General features: G+C 38.0%; 2 protein-coding genes across 2 annotated transcripts; one reads left to right on the plus strand and one right to left on the minus strand.

Moving 5' to 3' along the window:
• Positions 1 to 11,296: 11,296 nt before the first annotated feature.
• LOC119730684 (integrator complex subunit 2-like) lies at positions 11,297 to 20,474 on the minus strand. The gene is made up of 5 exons (XM_038203677.1): positions 20,387 to 20,474; positions 14,496 to 14,714; positions 14,019 to 14,124; positions 13,252 to 13,419; positions 11,297 to 12,079 (listed from the first exon to the last, which is right to left on the minus strand). Exons 2-5 carry the CDS (start codon positions 14,646 to 14,648, stop codon positions 11,919 to 11,921), a joined length of 588 nt encoding a protein of 195 aa, XP_038059605.1. The 5' UTR covers positions 14,649 to 14,714; positions 20,387 to 20,474; the 3' UTR covers positions 11,297 to 11,918.
• LOC119730683 (E3 ubiquitin-protein ligase TRIM33-like) lies at positions 17,524 to 20,788 on the plus strand. Its single transcript, XM_038203676.1, has 2 exons — positions 17,524 to 19,177; positions 20,365 to 20,788. The coding sequence occupies exons 1-2, from the start codon at positions 17,717 to 17,719 to the stop codon at positions 20,767 to 20,769; spliced, it is 1,866 nt and encodes a 621-aa protein (XP_038059604.1). The 5' UTR covers positions 17,524 to 17,716; the 3' UTR covers positions 20,770 to 20,788.
• The last annotated feature ends 3,157 nt before the right edge of the window (positions 20,789 to 23,945 follow it).

Here is a 23,945-nt window from a genome sequence, read left to right on the forward strand (position 1 = left end):
GGCAAGACACTTTACTTCAATTGTCTCTCTCCACCCAGGAGTATAAGTGGGTACCTGTGAGGGTAGAGGCCAGATTGTTCTGATGCTCGTGTTCTTGGGCAAGACACTTGACTACAATTGCCTCTCTACACCCAGGAGTATAAATGGGTACATGTGAGGGTAGAGACCAGATTGCACTAATGCTTGTGTTCTTGGGCAAGACACTTTACTACAATTGCCTCTCTTCACCCAGGAGTATAAATGGGTACCTGTGAGGGTAGAGTCCAGATTGCACTGATGCTTGTGTTCTTGGGCAAGACACTTTACTACAATTGCCTCTCTCCACCCAGGAGTATAAGTGGGAACATGTTAGGGTAGACACCAGATTGTGCTGATCTTGAGCTACTGCAGAAAAATGGCCGCATTGCCTGATGAACAGGGGTATTGGGTAATAAGTATGAAGTGCTTAGAGACTTTTACCGCATGATTATTGTTAGTCCCAAGGTGCACGTCACAACACTAGAAGATTGACAGATTACAAGGCTGTTATATTTGTGAAGTATGCAATGTACAGCATCCAAATGTCAGCTCTGGAATTTGCACAGTGGTTATTTTAGCCCACATTTTTAATTTTCCTTTGCTATATAGTGTCCATATTCATTGGAAAATATGGTAATATATATTATGTAAAGGACCTTGAAAGATGAGGATTGTGTATTATTTATTTTTTCCTCCATGCTGTACGGATGAAAATTGGACTTGCATTTCAACTTTCCAATTATACAAACTAATATTTCCATGTTTATTGGATGAAAGTTAATACGCTGGTTGAAAAATAAAAAGATATGGGAAACCGTGAGCCTTTTGTCATGTTTTATTACAAAGATATGCGCAGAAAAAACAAAGGTACATTACATACATTTAGTGAAATGTAACCAGTTCTTGAGGGCAAATACCTTTCTGTATACCTTATGGGTGGCTTGTGCGTAAAGCGCTCCCCTCTCTCCACTGTGGCCCTGGTTCGAATCTCATCCACGGACCATACATGCCATACATGGATAGAGTTGTGTATTGGTTCTCTCCTATGCCACAAAGGTTTTCCTTCCTCCGGAAAAATCAAACACTTTCGATCTCTGGCTGTGCTCCGTGGTCATTATCATGCTTGGGTTGTATGGCAGCTGCCAAAGGCGTCTTTATGCCAGCAGCTCGATGTAGTGGTTATGCCTGACAAGGTTTGGGCGAGTCCCAAGGGGAATTCATGTGTCACGAGGACAAAATGCCCCCAGCCCTATATATGACAACCCAATGATAAAGTATAGGGCTGGGGTAACCCCAGCAACCCCCACCTATTATGGTACCAACCAGTGGTGTGGTCAAGTCTATCAAAAGTCAATCTTCAGTCCTTTCAGAAGTTCAGTCACAAGTAACAGGGGATAAACAACAAAGGAATGCCTTTGTCACCGTTCATTTGAATAGCTTGCGACTTGTCTTGAGAATGTGCGACTTGAGATTTATGAACATTCCCATCCCATATTAAATTCTCATTATTAAAAGTCAACTTTGTCGTGAAATTAATCCCAAATGGATGTTTCAAGGATGTTTACCTGGGGCTTAAAGGACTAATCCTGTATGAAGGTGTTTGAATATTGATTCATGCTCCACTCGTCTCCAGAGGTATTTCTGCGTTGTTTGGAGAAAAGTCAATTTTTGGCCAAATTTGGTTCAAAATGTAAGGCTAACCCCTTGGTTTTTTTTCAATTTTGGCCAAAAAAATGAAATTCCTTGAAACTTGCAGGAAAGATGCCTTAGGTAACCCTGAACACATTCCAATTCAATTTGGGAACAGATGTGCCTTTGAAAAGAAAATTTGGCCGAAAATTAAAGGTAAAAACAGTCAAAATTCGGTTTTATTTACATGTATTTCCTCCCTTCAAAATGGATGATATTTGCCTAGATCTGCCAAAATGTGTGTGTTTGAATATTGATTCATGCTCCACTCGTCTCCAGAGGTATTTCTGCGTTGCTTGGAGAAAAGTCAATTTTTGGCCAAATTTGGTTCAAAATGTAAGGCTAACCCCTTGGTTTTTTTTTCAATTTTGGCCAAAAAATGAAATTCCTTGAAACTTGCAGGAAAGATGCCTAGGGTAACCCTGAACACATTCCAATTCAATTTGGGAACAGATGTGCATTTGAAAAGATAATTTGGCTGAAAATTTAGGGTAAAAACAGTCAAAATTTGGTTTTATTTACATGTATTTCCTCCCTCACAAGTGGATGATATTTGCCTAGATCTGCCAAAATGTGGGTGTTTGAATATTGAAACATGCTCCACTCGTCTCCAGAGGTATTTCTGCGTTGTTTTGAGAAAAGTCAATTTTTGGCTTAAATTGGTTCAAAATGTAAGGCTAACCCCTTGGGTTTTTTTCAATTTTGGCCAAAAAATGAAATTCCTTGAAACTTGCAGGAAAGATGCCTAAGGTAACCCTGAACACATTCCAATTCAATTTGGGAACAGATGTGCCTTTGAAAAGATATTTGGCCGAAAATTTAGGGTAAAAACAGTCAAAATTCGGTTTTATTTACATGTATTTCCTCCCTCCAAAATGGATGATATTTGCCTAGATCTGCCAAAATGTGGGTGTTTGAATATTGATTCATGCTCCACTCGTCTCCAGAGGTATTTCTGCGTTGTTTTGAGAAAAGTCAATTTATTGGCCAAATTTGGTTCAAAATGTAAGGCTAACCCTTGTTTTTTTTCAATTTTGGCCAAAAAATGAAATTCCTTGAAACTTGCAGGAAAGATGCCTAAGGTAACCCTGAACACATTCCAATTCAATTTGGGAACAGATGTGCCTTTGAAAAGATAGTTTGGCCGAAAATTTAGGGTAAAAACAGTCAAAAATCGGTTTTATTTACATGTATTTCCTCCCTCCAAAATGGATGATATTTGCCTAGATCTGCCAAAATGTGGGTGTTTGAATATTGATTCATGCTCCACTCGTCTCCAGAGGTATTTCTGCGTTGTTTTGAGAAAGTCAATTTTTGGCCAAATTTGGTTCAAAATGTAAGGCTAACCCCTTGTTTTTTTTCAATTTTGGCCAAAAAATGAAATTCCTTGAAACTTGCAGGAAAGTTGCCTAAGGTAACCCTGAACACATTCCAACTCAATTTGGGAACAGATGTGCCTTTGAAAAGATAATTTGGCCGAAAATTAAGGGTAAAAACAGTCAAAATTCGGTTTTATTTACATGTATTTCCTCCCTCACAAGTGGATGATATTTGCCTAGATCTGCCAAAATGTGGGTGTTTGAATATTGATTCATGCTCCACTCGTCTCCAGAGGTATTTCTGCGTTGTTTTGAGAAAAGTCAATTTTTGTCCAAATTTGATTCAAAATGTAAGGCTAACCCCTTTTTTTTTTCAATTTTGGCCAAAAAATGAAATTCCTTGAAACTTGCAGGAAAGATGCCTATGGTAACCCTGAACACATTCCAATTCAATTTGGGAACAGATGTGCCTTTGAAAAGATAATTTGGCCGAAAATTTAGTGTAAAAACAGTCAAAAATCGGTTTTATTTACATGTATTTCCTCCCTCCAAAATGGATGATATTTGCCTAGATCTGCCAAAATGAGGGTGCTTGAATATTGATTCATGCTCCACTGGTCTCCAGAGGTATTTCTGCGTTGTTTTGAGAAAAGTCAATTTATTGGCCAAATTTGGTTCAAAATGTAAGGCTAACCCCTTGTTTTTTTTTCAATTTTGGCCAAAAAATGAAATTCCTTGAAACTTGCAGGAAAGATGCCTATGGTAACCCTGAACACATTCCAATTCAATTTGGGAACAGATGTGCATTTGAAAAGATTATTTGGCCGAAAATTTAGGGTAAAAACAGTCAAAATCGGTTTTATTTACATGTATTTCCTCCTCACAAGTGGATGATATTTGCCTAGATCTGCCAAAATGTGGGTGTTTGAATATTGATTCATGCTCCACTCGTCTCCAGAGGTATTTCTGCGTTGTTTTGAGAAAAGTCAATTTTTGTCCAAATTTGGTTCAAAATGTAAGGCTAACCCCTTGTTTTTTTTCAATTTTGGCCAAAAAATGAAATTCCTTGAAACTTGCAGGAAAGATGCCTTTAGGTAACCCTGAACACATTCCAATTCAATTTGGGAACAGATGTGCCTTTGAAAAGAAAATTTGGCCGAAAATTAAGGGTAAAAACAGTCAAAATTCGGTTTTATTTACATGTATTTCCTCCCTTCAAAATGGATGATATTTGCCTAGATCTGCCAAAATGTGTGTGTTTGAATATTGATTCATGCTCCACTCGTCTCCAGAGGTATTTCTGCGTTGCTTGGAGAAAAGTCAATTTTTGGCCAAATTTGGTTCAAAATGTAAGGCTAACCCCTTGGTTTTTTTTTCAATTTTGGCCAAAAAATGAAATTCCTTGAAACTTGCAGGAAAGATGCCTAGGGTAACCCTGAACACATTCCAATTCAATTTGGGAACAGATGTGCATTTGAAAAGATAATTTGGCTGAAAATTTAGGGTAAAAACAGTCAAAATTTGGTTTTATTTACATGTATTTCCTCCCTCACAAGTGGATGATATTTGCCTTGATCTGCCAAAATGTGGGTGTTTGAATATTGAAACATGCTCCACTCGTCTCCAGAGGTATTTCTGCGTTGTTTTGAGAAAAGTCAATTTTTGGCTTAAATTGGTTCAAAATGTAAGGCTAACCCCTTGGGTTTTTTTCAATTTTGGCCAAAAAATGAAATTCCTTGAAACTTGCAGGAAAGATGCCTAAGGTAACCCTGAACACATTCCAATTCAATTTGGGAACAGATGTGCATTTGAAAAGATAATTTGGCTGAAAATTTAGGGTAAAAACAGTCAAAATTTGGTTTTATTTACATGTATTTCCTCCCTCACAAGTGGATGATATTTGCCTAGATCTGCCAAAATGTGTGTGTTTGAATAATGATTCATGCTCCACTCGTCTCCAGAGGTGTTTCTGCGTTGTTTTGAGAAAAGTCAATTTATTGGCCAAATTTGGTTCAAAATGTAAGGCTAACCCTTGTTTTTTTTCAATTTTGGCCAAAAAATGAAATTCCTTGAAACTTGCAGGAAAGATGCCTAAGGTAACCCTGAACACATTCCAATTCAATTTGGGAACAGATGTGCCTTTGAAAAGATAGTTTGGCCGAAAATTTAGGGTAAAAACAGTCAAAATTTGGTTTTATTTACATGTATTTCCTCCCTCCAAAATGGATGATATTTGCCTAGATCTGCCAAAATGAGGGTGCTTGAATATTGATTCATGCTCCACTCGTCTCCAGAGGTATTTCTGCGTTGTTTTGAGAAAGTCAATTTTTGGCCAAATTTGGTTCAAAATGTAAGGCTAACCCCTTGTTTTTTTTCAATTTTGGCCAAAAAATGAAATTCCTTGAAACTTGCAGGAAAGTTGCCTAAGGTAACCCTGAACACATTCCAACTCAATTTGGGAACAGATGTGCCTTTGAAAAGATAATTTGGCCGAAAATTAAGGGTAAAAACAGTCAAAATTCGGTTTTATTTACATGTATTTCCTCCCTCACAAGTGGATGATATTTGCCTAGATCTGCCAAAATGTGGGTGTTTGAATATTGATTCATGCTCCACTCGTCTCCAGAGGTATTTCTGCGTTGTTTTGAGAAAAGTCAATTTTTGTCCAAATTTGATTCAAAATGTAAGGCTAACCCCTTGTTTTTTTTCCAATTTTGGCCAAAAAATAAAATTCCTTGAAACTTGCAGGAAAGATGCCTTAGGTAACCCTGAACACATTCCAATTCAATTTGGGAACAGATGTGCCTTTGAAAAGATAATTTGGCCGAAAATTTAGTGTAAAAACAGTCAAAAATCGGTTTTATTTACATGTATTTCCTCCCTCCAAAATGGATGATATTTGCCTAGATCTGCCAAAATGAGGGTGCTTGAATATTGATTCATGCTCCACTCGTCTCCAGAGGTATTTCTGCGTTGTTTTGAGAAAAGTCAATTTATTGGCCAAATTTGGTTCAAAATGTAAGGCTAACCCCTTGTTTTTTTTTCAATTTTGGCCAAAAAATGAAATTCCTTGAAACTTGCAGGAAAGATGCCTATGGTAACCCTGAACACATTCCAATTCAATTTGGGAACAGATGTGCATTTGAAAAGATTATTTGGCCGAAAATTTAGGGTAAAAACAGTCAAAATCGGTTTTATTTACATGTATTTCCTCCCTCACAAGTGGATGATATTTGCCTAGATCTGCCAAAATGTGGGTGTTTGAATATTGATTCATGCTCCACTGGTCTCCAGAGGTATTTCTGCGTTGTTTTGAGAAAAGTCAATTTTTGGCCAAATTTGGTTCAAAATGTAAGGCTAACCCCTTGTTTTTTTTTTTTTCAATTTTGGCCAAAAAATGAAATTCCTTGAAACTTGCAGGAAAGATGCCTAAGGTAACCCTGAACACATTCCAATTCAATTTGGGAACAGATGTGCATTTGAAAAGATAATTTGGCTGAAAATTTAGGGTAAAAACAGTCAAAATTTGGTTTTATTTACATGTATTTCCTCCCTCACAAGTGGATGATATTTGCCTAGATCTGCCAAAATGTGTGTGTTTGAATAATGATTCATGCTCCACTCGTCTCCAGAGGTATTTCTGCGTTGTTTTGAGAAAAGTCAATTTATTGGCCAAATTTGGTTCAAAATGTAAGGCTAACCCTTGTTTTTTTTTCAATTTTGGCCAAAAAATGAAATTCCTTGAAACTTGCAGGAAAGATGCCTAAGGTAACCCTGAACACATTCCAATTCAATTTGGGAACAGATGTGCCTTTGAAAAGATAGTTTGGCCGAAAATTTAGGGTAAAAACAGTCAAAATCGGTTTTATTTACATGTATTTCCTCCCTCCAAAATGGATGATATTTGCCTAGATCTGCCAAAATGAGGGTGCTTGAATATTGATTCATGCTCCACTCGTCTCCAGAGGTATTTCTGCGTTGTTTTGAGAAAGTCAATTTTTGGCCAAATTTGGTTCAACATGTAAGGCTAACCCCTTGTTTTTTTTCAATTTTGGCCAAAAAATGAAATTCCTTGAAACTTGCAGGAAAGTTGCCTAAGGTAACCCTGAACACATTCCAACTCAATTTGGGAACAGATGTGCCTTTGAAAAGATAATTTGGCCGAAAATTAAGGGTAAAAACAGTCAAAATTCGGTTTTATTTACATGTATTTCCTCCCTCACAAGTGGATGATATTTGCCTAGATCTGCCAAAATGTGGGTGTTTGAATATTGATTCATGCTCCACTCGTCTCCAGAGGTATTTCTGCGTTGTTTTGAGAAAAGTCAATTTTTGTCCAAATTTGGTTCAAAATGTAAGGCTAACCCCTTGTTTTTTTTCCAATTTTGGCCAAAAAATGAAATTCCTTGAAACTTGCAGGAAAGATGCCTAAGGTAACCCTGGACACATTCCAATTCAATTTGGGAACAGATGTGCCTTTGAAAAGATAATTTGGCCGAAAATTTAGTGTAAAAACAGTCAAAAATCGGTTTTATTTACATGTATTTCCTCCCTCCAAAATGGATGATATTTGCCTAGATCTGCCAAAATGAGGGTGCTTGAATATTGATTCATGCTCCTCTCGTCTCCAGAGGTATTTCTGCGTTGTTTTGAGAAAAGTCAATTTATTGGCCAAATTTGGTTCAAAATGTAAGGCTAACCCCTTGTTTTTTTTTCAATTTTGGCCAAAAAATGAAATTCCTTGAAACTTGCAGGAAAGATGCCTATGGTAACCCTGAACACATTCCAATTCAATTTTGGAACAGATGTGCATTTGAAAAGATTATTTGGCCGAAAATTTAGGGTAAAAACAGTCAAAATCGGTTTTATTTACATGTATTTCCTCCCTCACAAGTGGATGATATTTGCCTAGATCTGCCAAAATGTGGGTGTTTGAATATTGATTCATGCTCCACTGGTCTCCAGAGGTATTTCTGCGTTGTTTTGAGAAAAGTCAATTTTTGGCCAAATTTGGTTCAAAATGTAAGGCTAACCCCTTGTTTTTTTTTCAATGTGGGTGTTTGAATATTGATTCATGCTCCACTCGTCTCCAGAGGTATTTCTGCGTTGTTTTGAGAAAAGTCAATTTTTGGCCAAATTTGGTTCAAAATGTAAGGCTAACCCCTTGTTTTTTTTTTTTTCAATTTTGGCCAAAAAATGAAATTGCTTGAAACTTGCAGGAAAGGTGCCTAAGGTAACCCTGAACACATTCCAATTCAATTTGGGAACAGATGTGCCTTTGAATGAAATTTGGCCGAAAATGTATTGTATTTCCTCCCTCCAAAATGGATGATACTTGCCTAGATCTGCCAAAATGTGTGTTTGAATATTGATTCATGCTCCACTCGTCTCCAGAGGTATTTCTGCGTTGTTTTGAGAAAAGTCAATTTTGGGTCAAATTTGGTTCAAAATGTAAGGCTAAAGCCAAAAAAAAAGTCTCCGGTTTCTGGTATGGAGCTTGCCCAAAAAGTGGTGCGGCAACGCGGCTTTTTTTGGTTTTTTACCTGTTTATTTTGCTTCAAATGTCGGCTGATGACTGCAAATGGTGCCCGACTAAACTTAGTGAAAATATATGGGAGTCCAGAGAGGCCACATAAAACTTATTTTTGATCATAACCCCATAAAAAAAAACATGTTAAAATTGTGCAGCAGCAGGATTCCAGTCAAACCAGTGAGTTTGGCGGTTTTGAGACATCATCTTTTATTGAAAAAAAAAATAAATTCATTTTGCCGATGCGCATGGCTACGGCGACGCGCGCGCATACCAGAAACCCGGAGACTTTTTTTTTTGGGCCTTAAAGCAGTAAAGGCTTCTTTTCCATTTTTTTGTTTTTGTTTACAGATTCATAAACGGTAATTGGTAAAGGGCTCGCATTTCCTTTTTCTTTATACGATTTTATACACTCATTGATTGGACGGTATGTACACGGATCAGCGCTTGATTTGTTCGCTGAATCTATTAGGCTATTCTGTTCATAAACAGTCCATTGACAGAAATTGTGGCTCATTTAATTGGTGGAGCAGCAAAATGCCTCAGAATTTGAGTCCGAGCTTTACGGAGAAATATTGCATTTTTGTGCGTGGAGCTAGAATCCAGAATCCCAAGTTGTACATCTAGCAGGACATTTTTTGCTGGTGACATGTTTCTGCTGAACAAATATTTTCCAAAACCAAATTTCAGCAGCCCCATGGAACTGTCCCCTTGAGACTATAATTATGCAAATATATTATACAGCCCTCAACCGTGAACTGTGAAATTTGTACATTGACACTTGTACAAAAGAAAAGTAGGAGATTGAAATGTTATGCCTCCTGTGTTAGAAGACCATAGAAAATGTAGTAATTGTGTATTCCAATATGGTTGCTACACATGTAAGAAATTCAGTGTTTCATCTCGCCAAGTAGGTTATGTTAACCGGACAGGGGAGTCAGGTTGGCGTATAGTCAGGTGGCTTAGATCTAATTTTCGTCAAGATCGTGACCGACTGGTCCAAAGCACCAAACTTGGCAGATAGATTCTTATAGACCTAGAGAAGATATTTAGAAGGGGTGACACCCGAAATTCTTTTGGGAAGGGTGCCTAATTTGCATAAATCGTTAATCCCTGCCGTGTAATATATTTATTCCCATATTTGGGTATATTTTTATTTTTATTTTTTTTTGAAAAGTGTATTTTGGGGATTCTACTTACAAATCTTTACTTAAATCGCATTTTCCAAAGCATATAAGTGACTGAATAATTATGAGGACATAGTAACGATCCAAAATGGCTACTATTATGCCCTAAATTGCGCGCCTTTACCTTGTCCCCAGATATCATCAATTAGTCTTGCCAAACATCACTGCATCAGCATTGATGAACTTCAAATTCACCACGTAGCTTACTGGTACAGTTACCCTATTGAAACCTTATGCAAAATCATGTGAACAATGAGAACATTGTGTTATTAAGCCCAGAAAACAAAAACTGGGGAAAAAACGAGGTGTCCATAAATTGGGCTAACAAGTAAGGTGAAGGGTTGCCTAACATGGAAGACTGGAACAAGTTCAAGGAAATTCCCAAAATTATTGTTGAGAAAACGTTTTGGCGTAGACAAAATTATTGTAAACAACAATAATCTCTAATTTGGGGGATTTTGTTGAACTTGTTCAAGTCCCCACGTTACCCTTCCCGTAGTAGCCCAATTTACGGACACCACATTTTCTCCCTTTTTTTGGTCTTTTGGGCCAAACATCAAGATGATATCAATTTTAACATGATTTCCCACTTATGTTTGTTAGGTTAACTATGTCAGTAAGTACCTTTGTGAATTTGAAGCTCATCAATACCCAAGTTTGGCGAGACTAGTTGATGATATCTGAGGAAAAGGTAAATGCGCGTAACTTTAGGGTAAAATAGTAGCCATTTTGGTGATTTACTATGTCCTCTTAATTATTCAGTCACTTACATGCTTTACAAAATGTTATTGAACTAAGAATATGCAAGTAAAATCACCAAAATACACTTTTCAAAAAAATTAAAAAAATAAAAATATACCCAAATATGGGGAAAATATATTACACGGCAGGGATTAACGATTTATGCAAATTAGGCACCCTTCCCAAAAGAATTTCACGTGTCACCCCTTCTAAATATCTTCTCTAGGTCTATAAAAATCTATCTGCCAAGTTTGGTGCTTTGGACCAGTCGGTCACGATTCCGACCATATGCCACCTGACTAGTAGTGGTACTTTCCTCGCCTTCCACCGCTGTGACCCAGGTTCGAATCCTGCCTGGGCCAATATGTGGATTGGGTTTTCAGTGTCTGCCTGATTCCGTGGATTTTCCCCAGAATATTCTTCTGGGTTTTTCCTCCCACCTCTAAAACTGTAACTTCTTCTCATTGTCTTCTCTACAGGTTTCTTCAGGCTTGCGAGCTACAGTGCTTAGGGCGCTTTTGAGGAATCCTTGGTTTCATTACCAGAAATGATTAATAATAATAATAATAATAATAATAATAATAATAATAATAACATACAGACAAATTTTTCTTTAATATATAGGTTGCCAATATCTTTTGGAAAAATATGGTTATATAATGTAAGGACTTTATATTGTATTTTTTCTTGGCTTGTACTGATAACCCATACAGGCAGATGAACTCTCCAAATAGAGTAAAAATTATCTGAATTTGTTGTTGGGGAAGAGTAAAATAATGCAAATAAAAAAATGAAGAATTGCTTTTGAAACATTTTTTTTTAATCAATATTTTATTACAGACAAATGTGCTGAAAGCGTACTCATGACAAATGTACATTATATACATAGATATAAAGAAATGTGATCGTCTTATATTTCCCCATATGTGTAACTTGATAAATAATTCATAATAGTGAAGACTTCAGTTTACCATTAAAACAAAGGTTCACAAAAGTTTTGCAACAAAAAAAAACAAATTATAAAAACCTTGTGGTCAATTCATGAACTGAAAAAAAAAATGATGAATGGAAATAAAGACTATTTTACAAGACTCATGAAAGGTCCTGGTTTAGTCAAGTCCATCAAAAGTCCTTTTACAAACCCCCAAACTAACAGTGTTGGACAATAAAAATGAAATAGTTTTGGCAGAGTTCATCTGAATAGATTTTGACTCATCTTGAGATTGTGAGGGCTTGTAATGGATTTGTGAGAACTTGTCAGGACTTGTAGGGACTTGTGCGAGCTTTTGATGACTTATGAGGACCTGTGAGGAGTTGCGAGAACTTTGGTTGACTTTTGAGCACATGTGATGGACAAGGGAGGACTTGTGATGGATGTCTTTGGACATATGATGACTTGTGAGGACTTGACTACACCACTGATGCCAACTCTCATTAGAAGACTTTCTTGTTGATGACAGCAAACTTCACAATGTCCCTGAATGTGTTCTCCACGGCCTTGTGCAGGACTCGGTCGCTGTTCCGTAGATTGAGCTCCTCGGGTCTTGGCTGAGCCCCCTTGGAGATAAACAGTCCCAGGCTACTGTTGTCCAGCTCTGAAGAAATGGGTAGACGTAAATGTATCAAAAGAAACAGACAGTTTCTTTTAGAAGAGCCATTAAAACCATCCTGCTGTCTGAGCAGTGACTCACAGGCAAACAACCCATCCTGTTCCCCTGTCATGCCTTTATACACAGGCTAGTCACCACCAGTCAAATAAGGAACAACAAAAAAGTCTTCGGTTTCTGGTATGGAGCTTGCCCCAAAAGTGGTGCGGCGACGCGGCTTTTAAAAAAAAAACATTTACACTTTTTTTTCTGCAAATGCCGGCTAATGACTGCAAATTATGCCCGACTAAATATAGTACAAAATGTATGGGAGCCCAGAGAGGCCACATAAAGCTTGTACTCGATCGTAACCCCATCTAAAACACGTTAAAATTGTGCAGCAGCAGGATTCAAGTCAAACCAGTGAGTTTGGCGGTTTTGAGACATTATCTTACATAGAAAAAAATTTGCCGACGCACATGGCTATGGCGACACGCGCACAGACCAGAAACTGGAACCTTTTATTTGGCCTTTCATTGCCGGAAGCATTGTAACTAGTCAGATTCCATTAGGAGCCATTACAACAGATCACAAGAATTTAAAGATACAGTCCATCATTTGCAGCTATCCAAAAAGTAAATGACGTAATTATTGTCGAAAAACATACTTGGTTGGAAGATAGTAAGGGAACTAGACTTCCTGTGAAATTATTCTTTCTGGCAAGCTGTCATTTGAAGAAATCAACGAAAGAAGGCCTTTCCAAAATTTGTTAGTAGTTTGTTTTGTTTTTTTATTCGCGGAGTGCGCGCTTGCACGACGCACACGCATGCGCGGTTGCTATAATTTGTTGGATTGGTGCGCGACTTAGCTGCAATTGGCTCAGTGAGAACGTACGCTGAATTCAGGCCCAATTCAAAACATGATTCAGCAACTTTTGATTTGAAATCGAGATCATAGAATGTTGTTTTTCTTGAAATATTCAGCTGAGGCTGAGCTGAATCATCATCAGGTTAGTTGTTCGGCACCCTTTTTTAGATTTTGGGCACTTTTGTTGCTTCAAACGAACAAAATGCACAAATTACAAATGATGGACTATACCTTCACTAAGACAATATAGTTCTCAATATTTGCAAGTTGTCATCAGTTGGAAACAGTGTCCAAATTCAAAGGAAAAGTCCTACCTCTGTACATTGGAGTATTGACTGCAGCTAGCCGTGACACGCACATGCGTCCGATTTGGGTCAACAACGAGGTCACGTCCTCGTACATGGGAGGGAAAGCCTGGCATATTCTCACCAATGAGGGCAGTGTTGGCAGGAAGAACTGACACAGGCTCTCGCTGGGTAGGACTACAGTGAATATTGGCAGGGAAAAAAACATTTACATAAAAATAAGTTGAAGAATTAAAAAAAAACCATCAGAATTCAGCATCTTGTTGAAATGAAGATATTTGATGGATTTTCATGCAATCTGGAAGCAACAAACCAAAGTAACTGCCAAACATTACAAGACTTCACACAGTATTTTTTTTTCTTCAATTTTTATTGGCATAATTGAAAAGATTTGAAAATCAAAACGAGGAAATCGGCTTATCCACGGAAAAGTTGCATGCCTGATCATTAAAAAGTTGAGAACAGATTTTGACAAGAGCAGAGTTTGAACCTGCGACCTCCGGATAGCTGTTCCAGTGCTCTACCAACTGAGCTATCCAGCCCTATGTTTGCATTCCAGGTTTTATCAATGTCTTTGTTCAAGGGGTGCAGGTCAGAAGCCATAAATTCATAAATACCAAGCGGCAAAGATCACTCCCAAAGTCACAATTCTAGCAGCATCAGCGATGCTTCAAGACTTCCTTTTCACGATATTGCTGAATTTCCTTCAATGCCAAGAATATTCCATCAACAGAAACTTGTCCAGAATGTTAACAAATATCTGCATTTTTTTTTACCTGTAAGAAGTGTAGACATGACATTGATGGCTAGTCTGGCAACACTCAGAGACTTGGGCAGAGCAAACTGGAGACAGAGGTGGGACACTAGTTCAACAGCAAAAATCTGGCAGGATAAAAATAAAAACATGAATATTAGCTGCTTGAAATAAGGGAATAAAAGTTTTTAGTCAAAATTAGAGTACATGTAGGCCTACGACAAAGTTCATTGTCAGTGACAAAAACCTATATTCAAAAACTGCTTAATAAAAATATGTGAAGAAACAATCACAAGCAACATATAGTTTTGGATGGAAAGTTGTTATTGCTAAGCAAAATGTTTTCTGTGCTAAGCAAAATGTTTTCTGTGCTTAACAAAATTTGCGTACATAGCAGCATAATGAAGTCTGGAATTGTTGATAGTGGGTTTAACTTAAAAAAAGGAGGAGGGCACGTTAAAGGTTTTTGTTTGTGTATTTATGATTTATTTGTACAAACCTGTTTATCTGTTTGTGGTTGGCTGAGAAGTTCCGGTATGAAGTCCAGACAGATGTGCATGGACGGAATACCAGCTACGGTGATTGGGAGCAGCTCGGTGGCATAGCCTTGGAAGTGGATGAGCTTGGCTAGGTTTGGGTCCGCGATAAACATCTGATGGAGCTGGGAACAAACCAGGCACTGCACCTCACGTAGCCAGCTCAGCTTACTGGAGACTTTCTGTCAGGAAAAATTCATGAGAAAACAAACACCAGAGATTAGAGACTTCTAGAAAGGGGTTTGCGGTTGGCAGGATGAGGAAATCAGTATCTTTCACCATGAACATGATGAAGAAGTTACAGGTCTGAAGAAAAAAAACCTGGCTCTTCAATACTTCTTCAGTAACGTTTTGGACAGTCTTCTCTGTCCTCATAGAAGTCCTGCTGGACATCAACACTCAATGGTCTTGTTCACTAACTCAAATTTCTAGAAAATATCTAGCCAAGTTCATGTACAATGTAGCTGGCACAGATGAAACTTGATGACACAAAAAATCTCTGTCATAAGTCTATGGGCCCCCATAAATTTTAAAGAAAATACATGTATATAATGGGGGAAATTAATGCTTCCGATGTTGGAAATGGTTTCAGTGAACAGCCTCATGGACTGACTTAAAAACAAGACTGGGCAAACCTAGTAAGCTGGCCAGACCACTGTGTCTAAGTAGGTCTAGGTCGTCATGTTAGTCATTTTTTGGGGAGGGGGGGGGGCAAGGTGAGACAAGCAGAAAAATGTCTTAATTATCTGAAAAGGTACTTAAAACATCCTACAACAAAAGTAATTTGGGATAATATGAAAAATAGAATAATCCACGGATTTCGTACAAAATATGAGGTCAGGAGAGCTGGCCAGAATTTTCATGAAATTAAGCGTTTTGTAAAAACAAAAACAAACAAACAACACAAAAAACACACCCCCCCCAAAAAAAAAAGCCATACAATTATCAAAATAATAATTGAAATGAGATCGATAAATCAATTTTTATTTTTCTTAACAGGCCTAATTGTTAACTTGTGACTCTACCATGACACTTCAATTTAGTGTTTTCTGTTTTCTCATTTTTTTGTTGTGAATTTGAATGAAGTAAAAAAAATTTAAAAACCCTCACAACAGAAGTTGACAATTAAACAAAGTTAGCATTAACTCGTACATGAAAGGCAAATTTATAGCATCATGCTATAATTTAAAAATGACCTGTCTAATGTTTTGGGCAAGTCAATAATTATTATTTTACCCAACAGAGAAAGCATGAATTAATTTCCTAAATGGCCAACTGTGGGGATTAAATCTGTCATAAGATTTGTAACGGCATGAATGTCTCTCTGTTTTTTCCCATTTTTTTGCATAATTTCCACTTATTTTCTACTGCTACACCAGACAGGGCTTTAACCATCATGACAAATGATACAATCCTACTGCACTGATGAATAACAAGTTCACCGCTAGCTGTGCTACTGACCTGATGCTGTTTGACCTCGCACAATAACTCCCCAAAATATAACTAAACTCCACAAGTATTGAAAAGATTATCAAAGAATTGATTCAAGTTTAGTGAAAGGTAAATTCTAAAGCACAAAATCAGGTGACCCACTTACAGATTGTGCAAATAAACTGAGTCACCATCTTTGCTAATGCTGTTGTACTGCAAAAGTTTGAGCTGAAATATCCTGTTTAGAGAGTGCAGAATGCTTTATGCAAGGCTGACCATTTTGTTCTGAGTCAGCCAGCTTATATGAAACCATCATCTGGGGGTTGTATTTGTTTGTGACTGCACTAAAGGTGAGTTTTAATGTAGGACAGTTTTGTGCAATAACCAGTACTGTTAGATTGTCCAATTCCTCAATTGACAAAAAAAAAGCAAACCGCAGGAATTTGCAAGTTAATAAAAGGTTTTTGCTAGACATGATCTTTATGACAATGACACAAAGGGTGGTGATTGGTCAAAAAGCATCAGCTGACCCTAATTCATGGATGTGGAGGAAAACATGGCTGCCTTAGTGATGAAACAATTAAATGCAGACACTGCTCAGTGACATGGAAATTTGTTTTTCTTCAATTAACACTTAGCTCCAATCAGACAGCACTTCAACAATGACAAAAGAATCAAAATAACCGCTCTTTTGCACTGTATTTTGTTGCTCCTCTGGCAATGGGAAAAGAAATGCCATTTTCTCACCTGACTAATTGCATCCATTAACAGGGTGTTTAAACAAATGAAGCAGTCAAACTGAGAAAACTCCATTAAAAAATTGCCATGAGATGATAGAGTGTTTCTTTACCCTTGACAGGATTTTTGTTGTGTGATTTAGACCTTTTGTAAAGTTATGTCAAAGCTTGTACATTGTATAAGGACTGTCAAACTGTTTGGGCCACTTTCTTCACCTTCTTGGTATGTGAATGTATTTGATTATAGATACCAAGTGGCCCAACTTGGAATTCAAGTAATTTCATTTTAATAATTAGCTGTATCTCTGACTCAGATGGGATAAAGACCATTGTGTGGAGTATTTACTACACCCATAAGTTTTGCAAAAAGAGAATGCTAGTATTTTCAATATTTCTGATGCGATCAAGCGAAATGAGTGTGTCGGGAATTTTTATTTGGAGATTCAGGCCAAAATAGGGCCACTTTCATCAAATCACTTCATAACATCTCTTGGTGTTCCGACTTCCATAATTTTTGAACTAAAGATGGTACCAGCATGAAGTGTTCACATCAGTAATGCTGAGATTGTGCTCTTTTGAAATCTGTGATAAAACTTTTTTTGACCAGGGTTGACAAACGACTTGTGTAGCTTGATCGCTTCACATTTATGGATTGACTGCTGCATATATTTGAAGACATCATGTACATGTACGTTCTTACTTATGTAATCAGCTTGTGAAGATTGCCAGATGGCCATGTAAGTCACAATTAATCTAGAGGTCAAGAAGCCATTGTTTCGAATAATTAATCACCAAAAACTGAGCAGATGTAGACTTTGGCGGCACTACTGTCTACTTTATAGAATTTGTAACGAAGACCAAAAACCAGGTAGGTTGGTCCAAGTTAAAAGAAAACAATGAGCTTGCCTCGACTCGAATCTGATTAACCACGTCATGCCGTGTCTCAAAAATGTTCCATTTTGGTTGAATACCCAGGTCTGTTTGAACTCCTGCAACATTTCTGAAGTTGAGTAAAAATGGCGACTGGCGGTACAGCCGAGGTTCTGGGGAAGATCAGCCAGGATCATCTCCAATGCGCCATCTGCTTGAGCCGTTACAATGAGCCCAAATTACTGGACTGTATACACAGTTTCTGCTTGAATTGCCTCCAACATCACAGAGAAAGTGAAGGTCCGAATGCAATGAAAATCATGTGTCCTCTGTGTAGACAGGAAACCACACTGTCAAGAAATAGTGTTGAAGATTTGCCTACCAATCTCTCCCTGAGTGCCTTAGTGGAGGAGTTTTCAATACAGGAACAGCTTCTAGAAGGTCAAGAGTCACAGATCCAATGTCAAAGCTGTGATGACGAAAATTGGGCAATTTCATTTTGCATGGAATGTGCTCATTTTATGTGTCAAGACTGCCACAAAGCACACGCTCGCCTGGCAGTAACAAAATCTCACAAAACCTTCACGATGGCTCAACTTCAAAAGAGAAAGATAAGCTACAAGAGTAAACTAAGAGAAGAACCAAAATGCGGCAAACATGCCAATCAGAATCTCAACATTTTCTGCAACACATGTCAGCAGACGATGTGCATTACGTGCTCCATTCTGAAACATCAAAAGCACTCTTTTGCTGACCTATCAGAGGCCTTCAACAAATGCAAACAAGAAATTGCAAAGCTGCTGACAAAGGCCGAAAAGAAGAAAACTGCACTGAGCAATGCCAAAAAGATGACAGTCAAATCTCGCAAGAAACTGGAATTCATGTTTGAAACCACCAACAAGAAGATCTCCCAAAAGGCTGACAAGGAGGTTGCTAGGATCAGGGCTTGGGAGCAGAAAATAAAAAAAGAAGCGAAGGAGATCTACGAAGACAGAGTCAAGACATTTGAGACAACAGAAAACACCAACAACGAAGAGCTGAAAGTAGCAGAGCAGACACTGGATGAGGTCAACAAAATCATGACAGAAGAAATTCAGACTCAGATTTTGGATCTCAAACGAAAACTCTTGCACAACCTCAAGGAGTTGATGGAGAAACAACCAGAAAATGTGCCTTATCAATTCCACTTCATTGACTTCCACGAAGGTGATGAGAAGTCGCTAGGAAGGCTGGTTCTGAAATATGACTGGAGACTCGAGACGGAGGTAAAGCAAGACATGGCAAAAGACATAATTTCTGTCGCAGTTTTCTCCAATAATGAAATTGTCACAGTAGACAACAGACACAAGGAACTTGTGACACACTCGCCGACAAGCAACCCCCAATCCCCCTTCATCTCCCAGAAGCTACGGATGCCAGACCTGAGAGATCCACACCAAGTTGCAGTCAACCGATTGGACCAGCTCATCGTACTTGACGGTCCTGTCGTCAAGACCTTCAGCAGAGAATACGAGCTTCTCCATCAGTTCCAGCCAGGAAGAGGGTCAGACAGCAAACCAACCTGCCTGGCAGTGGATGACAACAATCTGATAGCAGTGGGCTACCAGGTATGCACGTCATGTAAACATGTTTGGGATTTTAAAGAAAACAATCCACCATGTACAGAGTTGTAAGGACTCACTGAATTTTGTTGAGTCTAGTCATTTTTATAAGGAAGTGACTAGAGTTGAGTCAAGTTGAGTAACAGTGTGTGGTCGAGTCGAGTCAAGTAAAGTTTATACTCGAGTCAATTCCAGTCACTTATATTTGAACACTATCTAATAAACTAAAGAATGGAAGAAGAAACACAAGGATTTGACATCTTTTGTACCCAATAAGCATCCATAATGTGATGGTGTAGTACATGAACAGAAATAATTTTGAACCAGGAGTCACCACAAATATATTTTTGCACAGTTTTGTGTTTCCAGTGTTATTTGCCTTCGACTCGAGTAGAGTCAGGTCTTCTGATGAGTGACTCGAGTCAAGTCCTATCAATTGCTCACAATGAATTAAGTTGAGTCGAGTCAGTCACCCATTCAGTCTCAAGTCGATTCAAGACGCAAAAAATTGTGACTTGAGTCAGACTTCAGTCCAGCCATTGACTTGAGTCATTATTTCTCTCTGACAATGCATTCCACAAATTGTGTGTGATGTTTCAATATCCATCATTATCTACCAAAAGAGTGAATTTTTGTCTGTCCCTTTTACCGGTACCTTGGTTCTTTGCGCTCGACATGGTGTCACATGATGTCCTCGATCGCAATGCATCGCATCGTTACCTGGGCACTTTGCCATTCAAGTATCATTGAGACTAAAACTTTTTTAAAAAGTTTTATATTGGTTCTGTATGCAGTTCAAAATCACTCTTGAAGGACGAATGCATTCAGGAGTGATCAAAATCATAAAAGCATAGATGTCAGATGTAACAGGGTCAGGAAATAAAGTGGACCCCAATTTATAGAATGACTCATATTCCGCCAGGCCAATCATCAAGTTGACTCTCATTGAACTGCAACAAAAGCACGCCACACATCATGGTCTTCCATGGCCGTCCTGATCTCGGCTGCAGAGGTTAGCCCAGTATCACGATGCAGCTGGTCCACGTAGGCCAAATTCAGTACTCAATCTGTGCAACTACAGAGTTCTGGAGTAAGCAGCATTCTTTGTAAAAGGGTTGGCTAAAGAAATACGTTCCAAACGATTGTAAAACTTAAATACATAGATTCCTTTCCTTAATTACTACCATCACCAGGCAAAGCAAGAGATCAGCTTACACAAACCAGACGGAACGCTCCTCAAGAAACTACCGGCACCGATGATCGCGTTCCAACTGACCATCAGCAACAAGCGGTTCATCTACATCAATGGCCTGAAAGAGAAAATGGTGGCACTACACTACACCGGCGGGCAACTATTTGAAGTGGACACGACCAGTCCAAAGAGTATCTGCTGCGACAATCAACACGGCAACATCTACGTTGCGGAAGGCGAATTTTCCTTGCCAAATACAACAGATATTCACGTCTTCAGTTCCAATGGTAAATCCATCGGGTGTATCATCAAGCAAAGTACTCACGCACAAGACATGACCTTTACACCTGCAGGTGATCTGGTGTTAGGTGGATGGGGCCCCTTACAAATCTATCGACGTGTTTGAAAACTGAAGAATGAAACAATTTAAACAGTTCTGGAAAAGAAACAAATTGCTCATAATATGGCTACAAAACTAGGATCCCTCGGAATAATTGTATCCAGTAATGGATGGATGACCTCTTGATAACCCCCCCCCCCAAAAAAAAAGGAGTTTGAGGGAATTCTTTTAAGAGGGACACTTAGAATGACAAAGCAATGAAGTGGAAAGGACCATGGATTTTTAAAACAAATTATTATCAAAATTAAAAACAAAACAAAATTCTGATTTACAGAAAAATTTTCAATTGATAATTTACAAGATACAATCAATGCTTATAAAACAGAAAAGAATAAGTTGTGAGTACTCTGTGCTATCCGTGCATGAACATGAACGCAGTGGGTCTGGTCCACTAGCCCTTCGAAAGTGGTCAAAATGAATGCACTCTTGTTTTACTATACTCCAGAGGACACTGCTTTGTGCTTTCTTTTGTCCCTGTAAATATAACACTCTCCCATAGACTAAGCACACAAACCTATTACAGAGGACCGTTTTAAACAAAAGATCCAACTCCTGAGGAATGAAGGATCTGTTGTTCTCCCTTTGTGTGTCTGTCCTCGGGCGTTATGCAGAATACATACACCCTCCCTTGTTCGTGTATGGAGCCCAAATAGGCCATTTCTGTCAAAGGGCCTTTCCTTTTGTAAATATACGTGTATTTTGGTTTAAGCATTGTCGGGAAAAAAAATGCTGGATTTAAGCCAATTATAAATAAAACTAAAAATGTATTGACTAAACGGTCAAGCTTTTGGGCAAGATTCTTTTTTGCATACATCATGGTGAATTTTTGAAGTCTGCATGTTAGTATGAACTGCATCAATTTAAGTACTTAATGAATCAAAATGACAGTTTGGGGAGAGGGCAATATGAAACGGAAATTAGGCTTGGGAAATTTATTCTCAAAATTTATTAAACTGTGAGTCAAAAATCTATGACTCCCTAAATAGAGATGTCCTTGTTAATTTTACTCCACTAAATTAATAAATAACTGTATGAAAGAAAGGAGTTCATGAACAGACAACTATGGTCAAAGTTAAAGTTAGAGAAGTTGAAGTAGAGTTGAGGCAAAGTTTAAAAGAACAAAGACAACACATTAAGATATTCTTCTGGACTTTTTAAGAGCTATTTTACTGTAACAGTTTACTAATTTTTACGCTTGTATATGGCTTGCATTTTCATTATATCAATTTTTTTTAAATAGTACTTTTATTATTCTTGAATATGACCCAATAAACCCATGGATCCAGGTGGTGGGAGGGTTCAAACGAAATCAGAAAAAAAATCTTAAACTTTTAAAAACAATTTACATTTTGTTTTCGGGGGCAGGACCTATATCTCCATTCTCCATATACTTCCAGGGCTGCATTCTTTATATAATGATCCTTGGTAATCATTATTGTGTTATACTAATTTTTGTAGAGTGATTTATACCATAAACACATTTTCAGAATGAAAACTTGTGTGTTACAAAATTGTCACACAGCATCTAAAAAAATCGGGGGGGGGGGGGGGGGAATGGACGGAAATTGTTGTTGCTGCAATTTTCAGAGACATTTTGGTGATAGGTTATAATTATATACAAGTTTGCATATATACTCATATATACCTTAAAGCTTAATGCATGTATTCAAAGTATTTACTTTAAAATTAGCTGGCCTGATAATGCTGTCTTATATAATAAGACCATCTTCCGAAGAGGGTAATTACTTAAAGGACAAAAGGAGAGAGGCAGTAGGTGAAGATCAAGGGGAATGAAGAGAGGGAATACAGAGTGGGTGAGTATCAAGGGGGCCATGCTGGGTGTCCCCTAAATTTGTTTTGTACCACTGTCATTTGCCTCTGAAAAAGCTCTTGTTAAGAACCGCAACGTCAGGCCAGCTAATATTGTTGATTTGTATGTATACATTACAAGTCAATCCATTTTAATTCATTTTCAAAGAATTTACTTGTTTTAAACTCCTCAATGACTGTGTGTATTTTTAAACTCTGAAAGCTGGTATTTGATTTTCCATAAATAGGTGTTGGTCACAAGATTTGTACCAATTTACATTTTACATGTACGGTATGCTCCTGACCTTAAGGTGTTTGGTTTGTAAGATCTTAGTGTTTACCGGTTGGTCTCAAATTGGTTACAGTCTTGTTAACATGTACCAGAGGGAGGAAATTGTGTCTGTGATAATTAAGTAGAATTGTACCCATAGTTACATGCCACTTTGTAAGTTTAAAGCGAGAACTTTAGAAGGATATTCTATGTAGTAAAGTGATACCAGAACGGCAAAAATGGTATGAAGACCACTCGAGACAAAAATTGAAAAATGAAAAATTCACCAGAGAGATTGATCTTGCTTGAACACTGACTTGATTCTGGATTGTAATACATGTTTATGGCCACTACTTTCTGAGATATCACATCTGAGGTTGCCTGATTCCTGGTCCACTGACTTTGGATGTGAGTCTTGTAGGGCAATCCCAGGGTCGTCTTTGCTGGAGTTAGCCACAAGTCAACTCCAGACTTGAGCCAATCTTTCCACTTTTGCACTCTGGTGGATTTCAAGAATAAGTTTTCTAAAAGCTGATGTATGCTAATGCTACAAAATACTACTAAGTAGCAACCTGTAGTAAGCATTTCTTTCCATACAAGTGAGCACAGAACATGTAGTATTCTGTGGTATTTGGTACTTGACCCCCACACAGCCCACAAAATCCTATTCCTAATCCTATTGCATGTTCCCTTTAAGCATTTCTCATTCAAAACAATTATTGGCAAGCATGAATTATTACAGCCAATGAAATATAAAATGTTAGTGGCTTCTCCGTACCAATAATTGATGCAATTGGCCATTTTCAACACACCAACACAACCACAACAATTGTATATATATATATTTGAGGTTGGGAGACATCTGGGTCATGGTCATGGCCACTGGGGTATAGTATGTATGTTCCAATGCATGGGCGTGTGAAATTGTGTTGGTTGAGAACTGTTCATGTGTCATACTGCAAAAGTTAATGATCGACTCCACATAATAAACAACTCATGTTCGCCAGTAACGTCATCATTCTTTGTTCTCAAAGACTTACTGTACGTACATTTTCGCTCCAGCTGCTATGTACGACACAGCTACATGTTTGTATAATTGTAT

Source organism: Patiria miniata, unplaced genomic scaffold (genome assembly GCF_015706575.1).
Source record: "Patiria miniata isolate m_02_andy unplaced genomic scaffold, ASM1570657v1 HiC_scaffold_22, whole genome shotgun sequence".
NCBI classification, from domain to species: Eukaryota; Metazoa; Echinodermata; class Asteroidea; order Valvatida; family Asterinidae; genus Patiria; species Patiria miniata.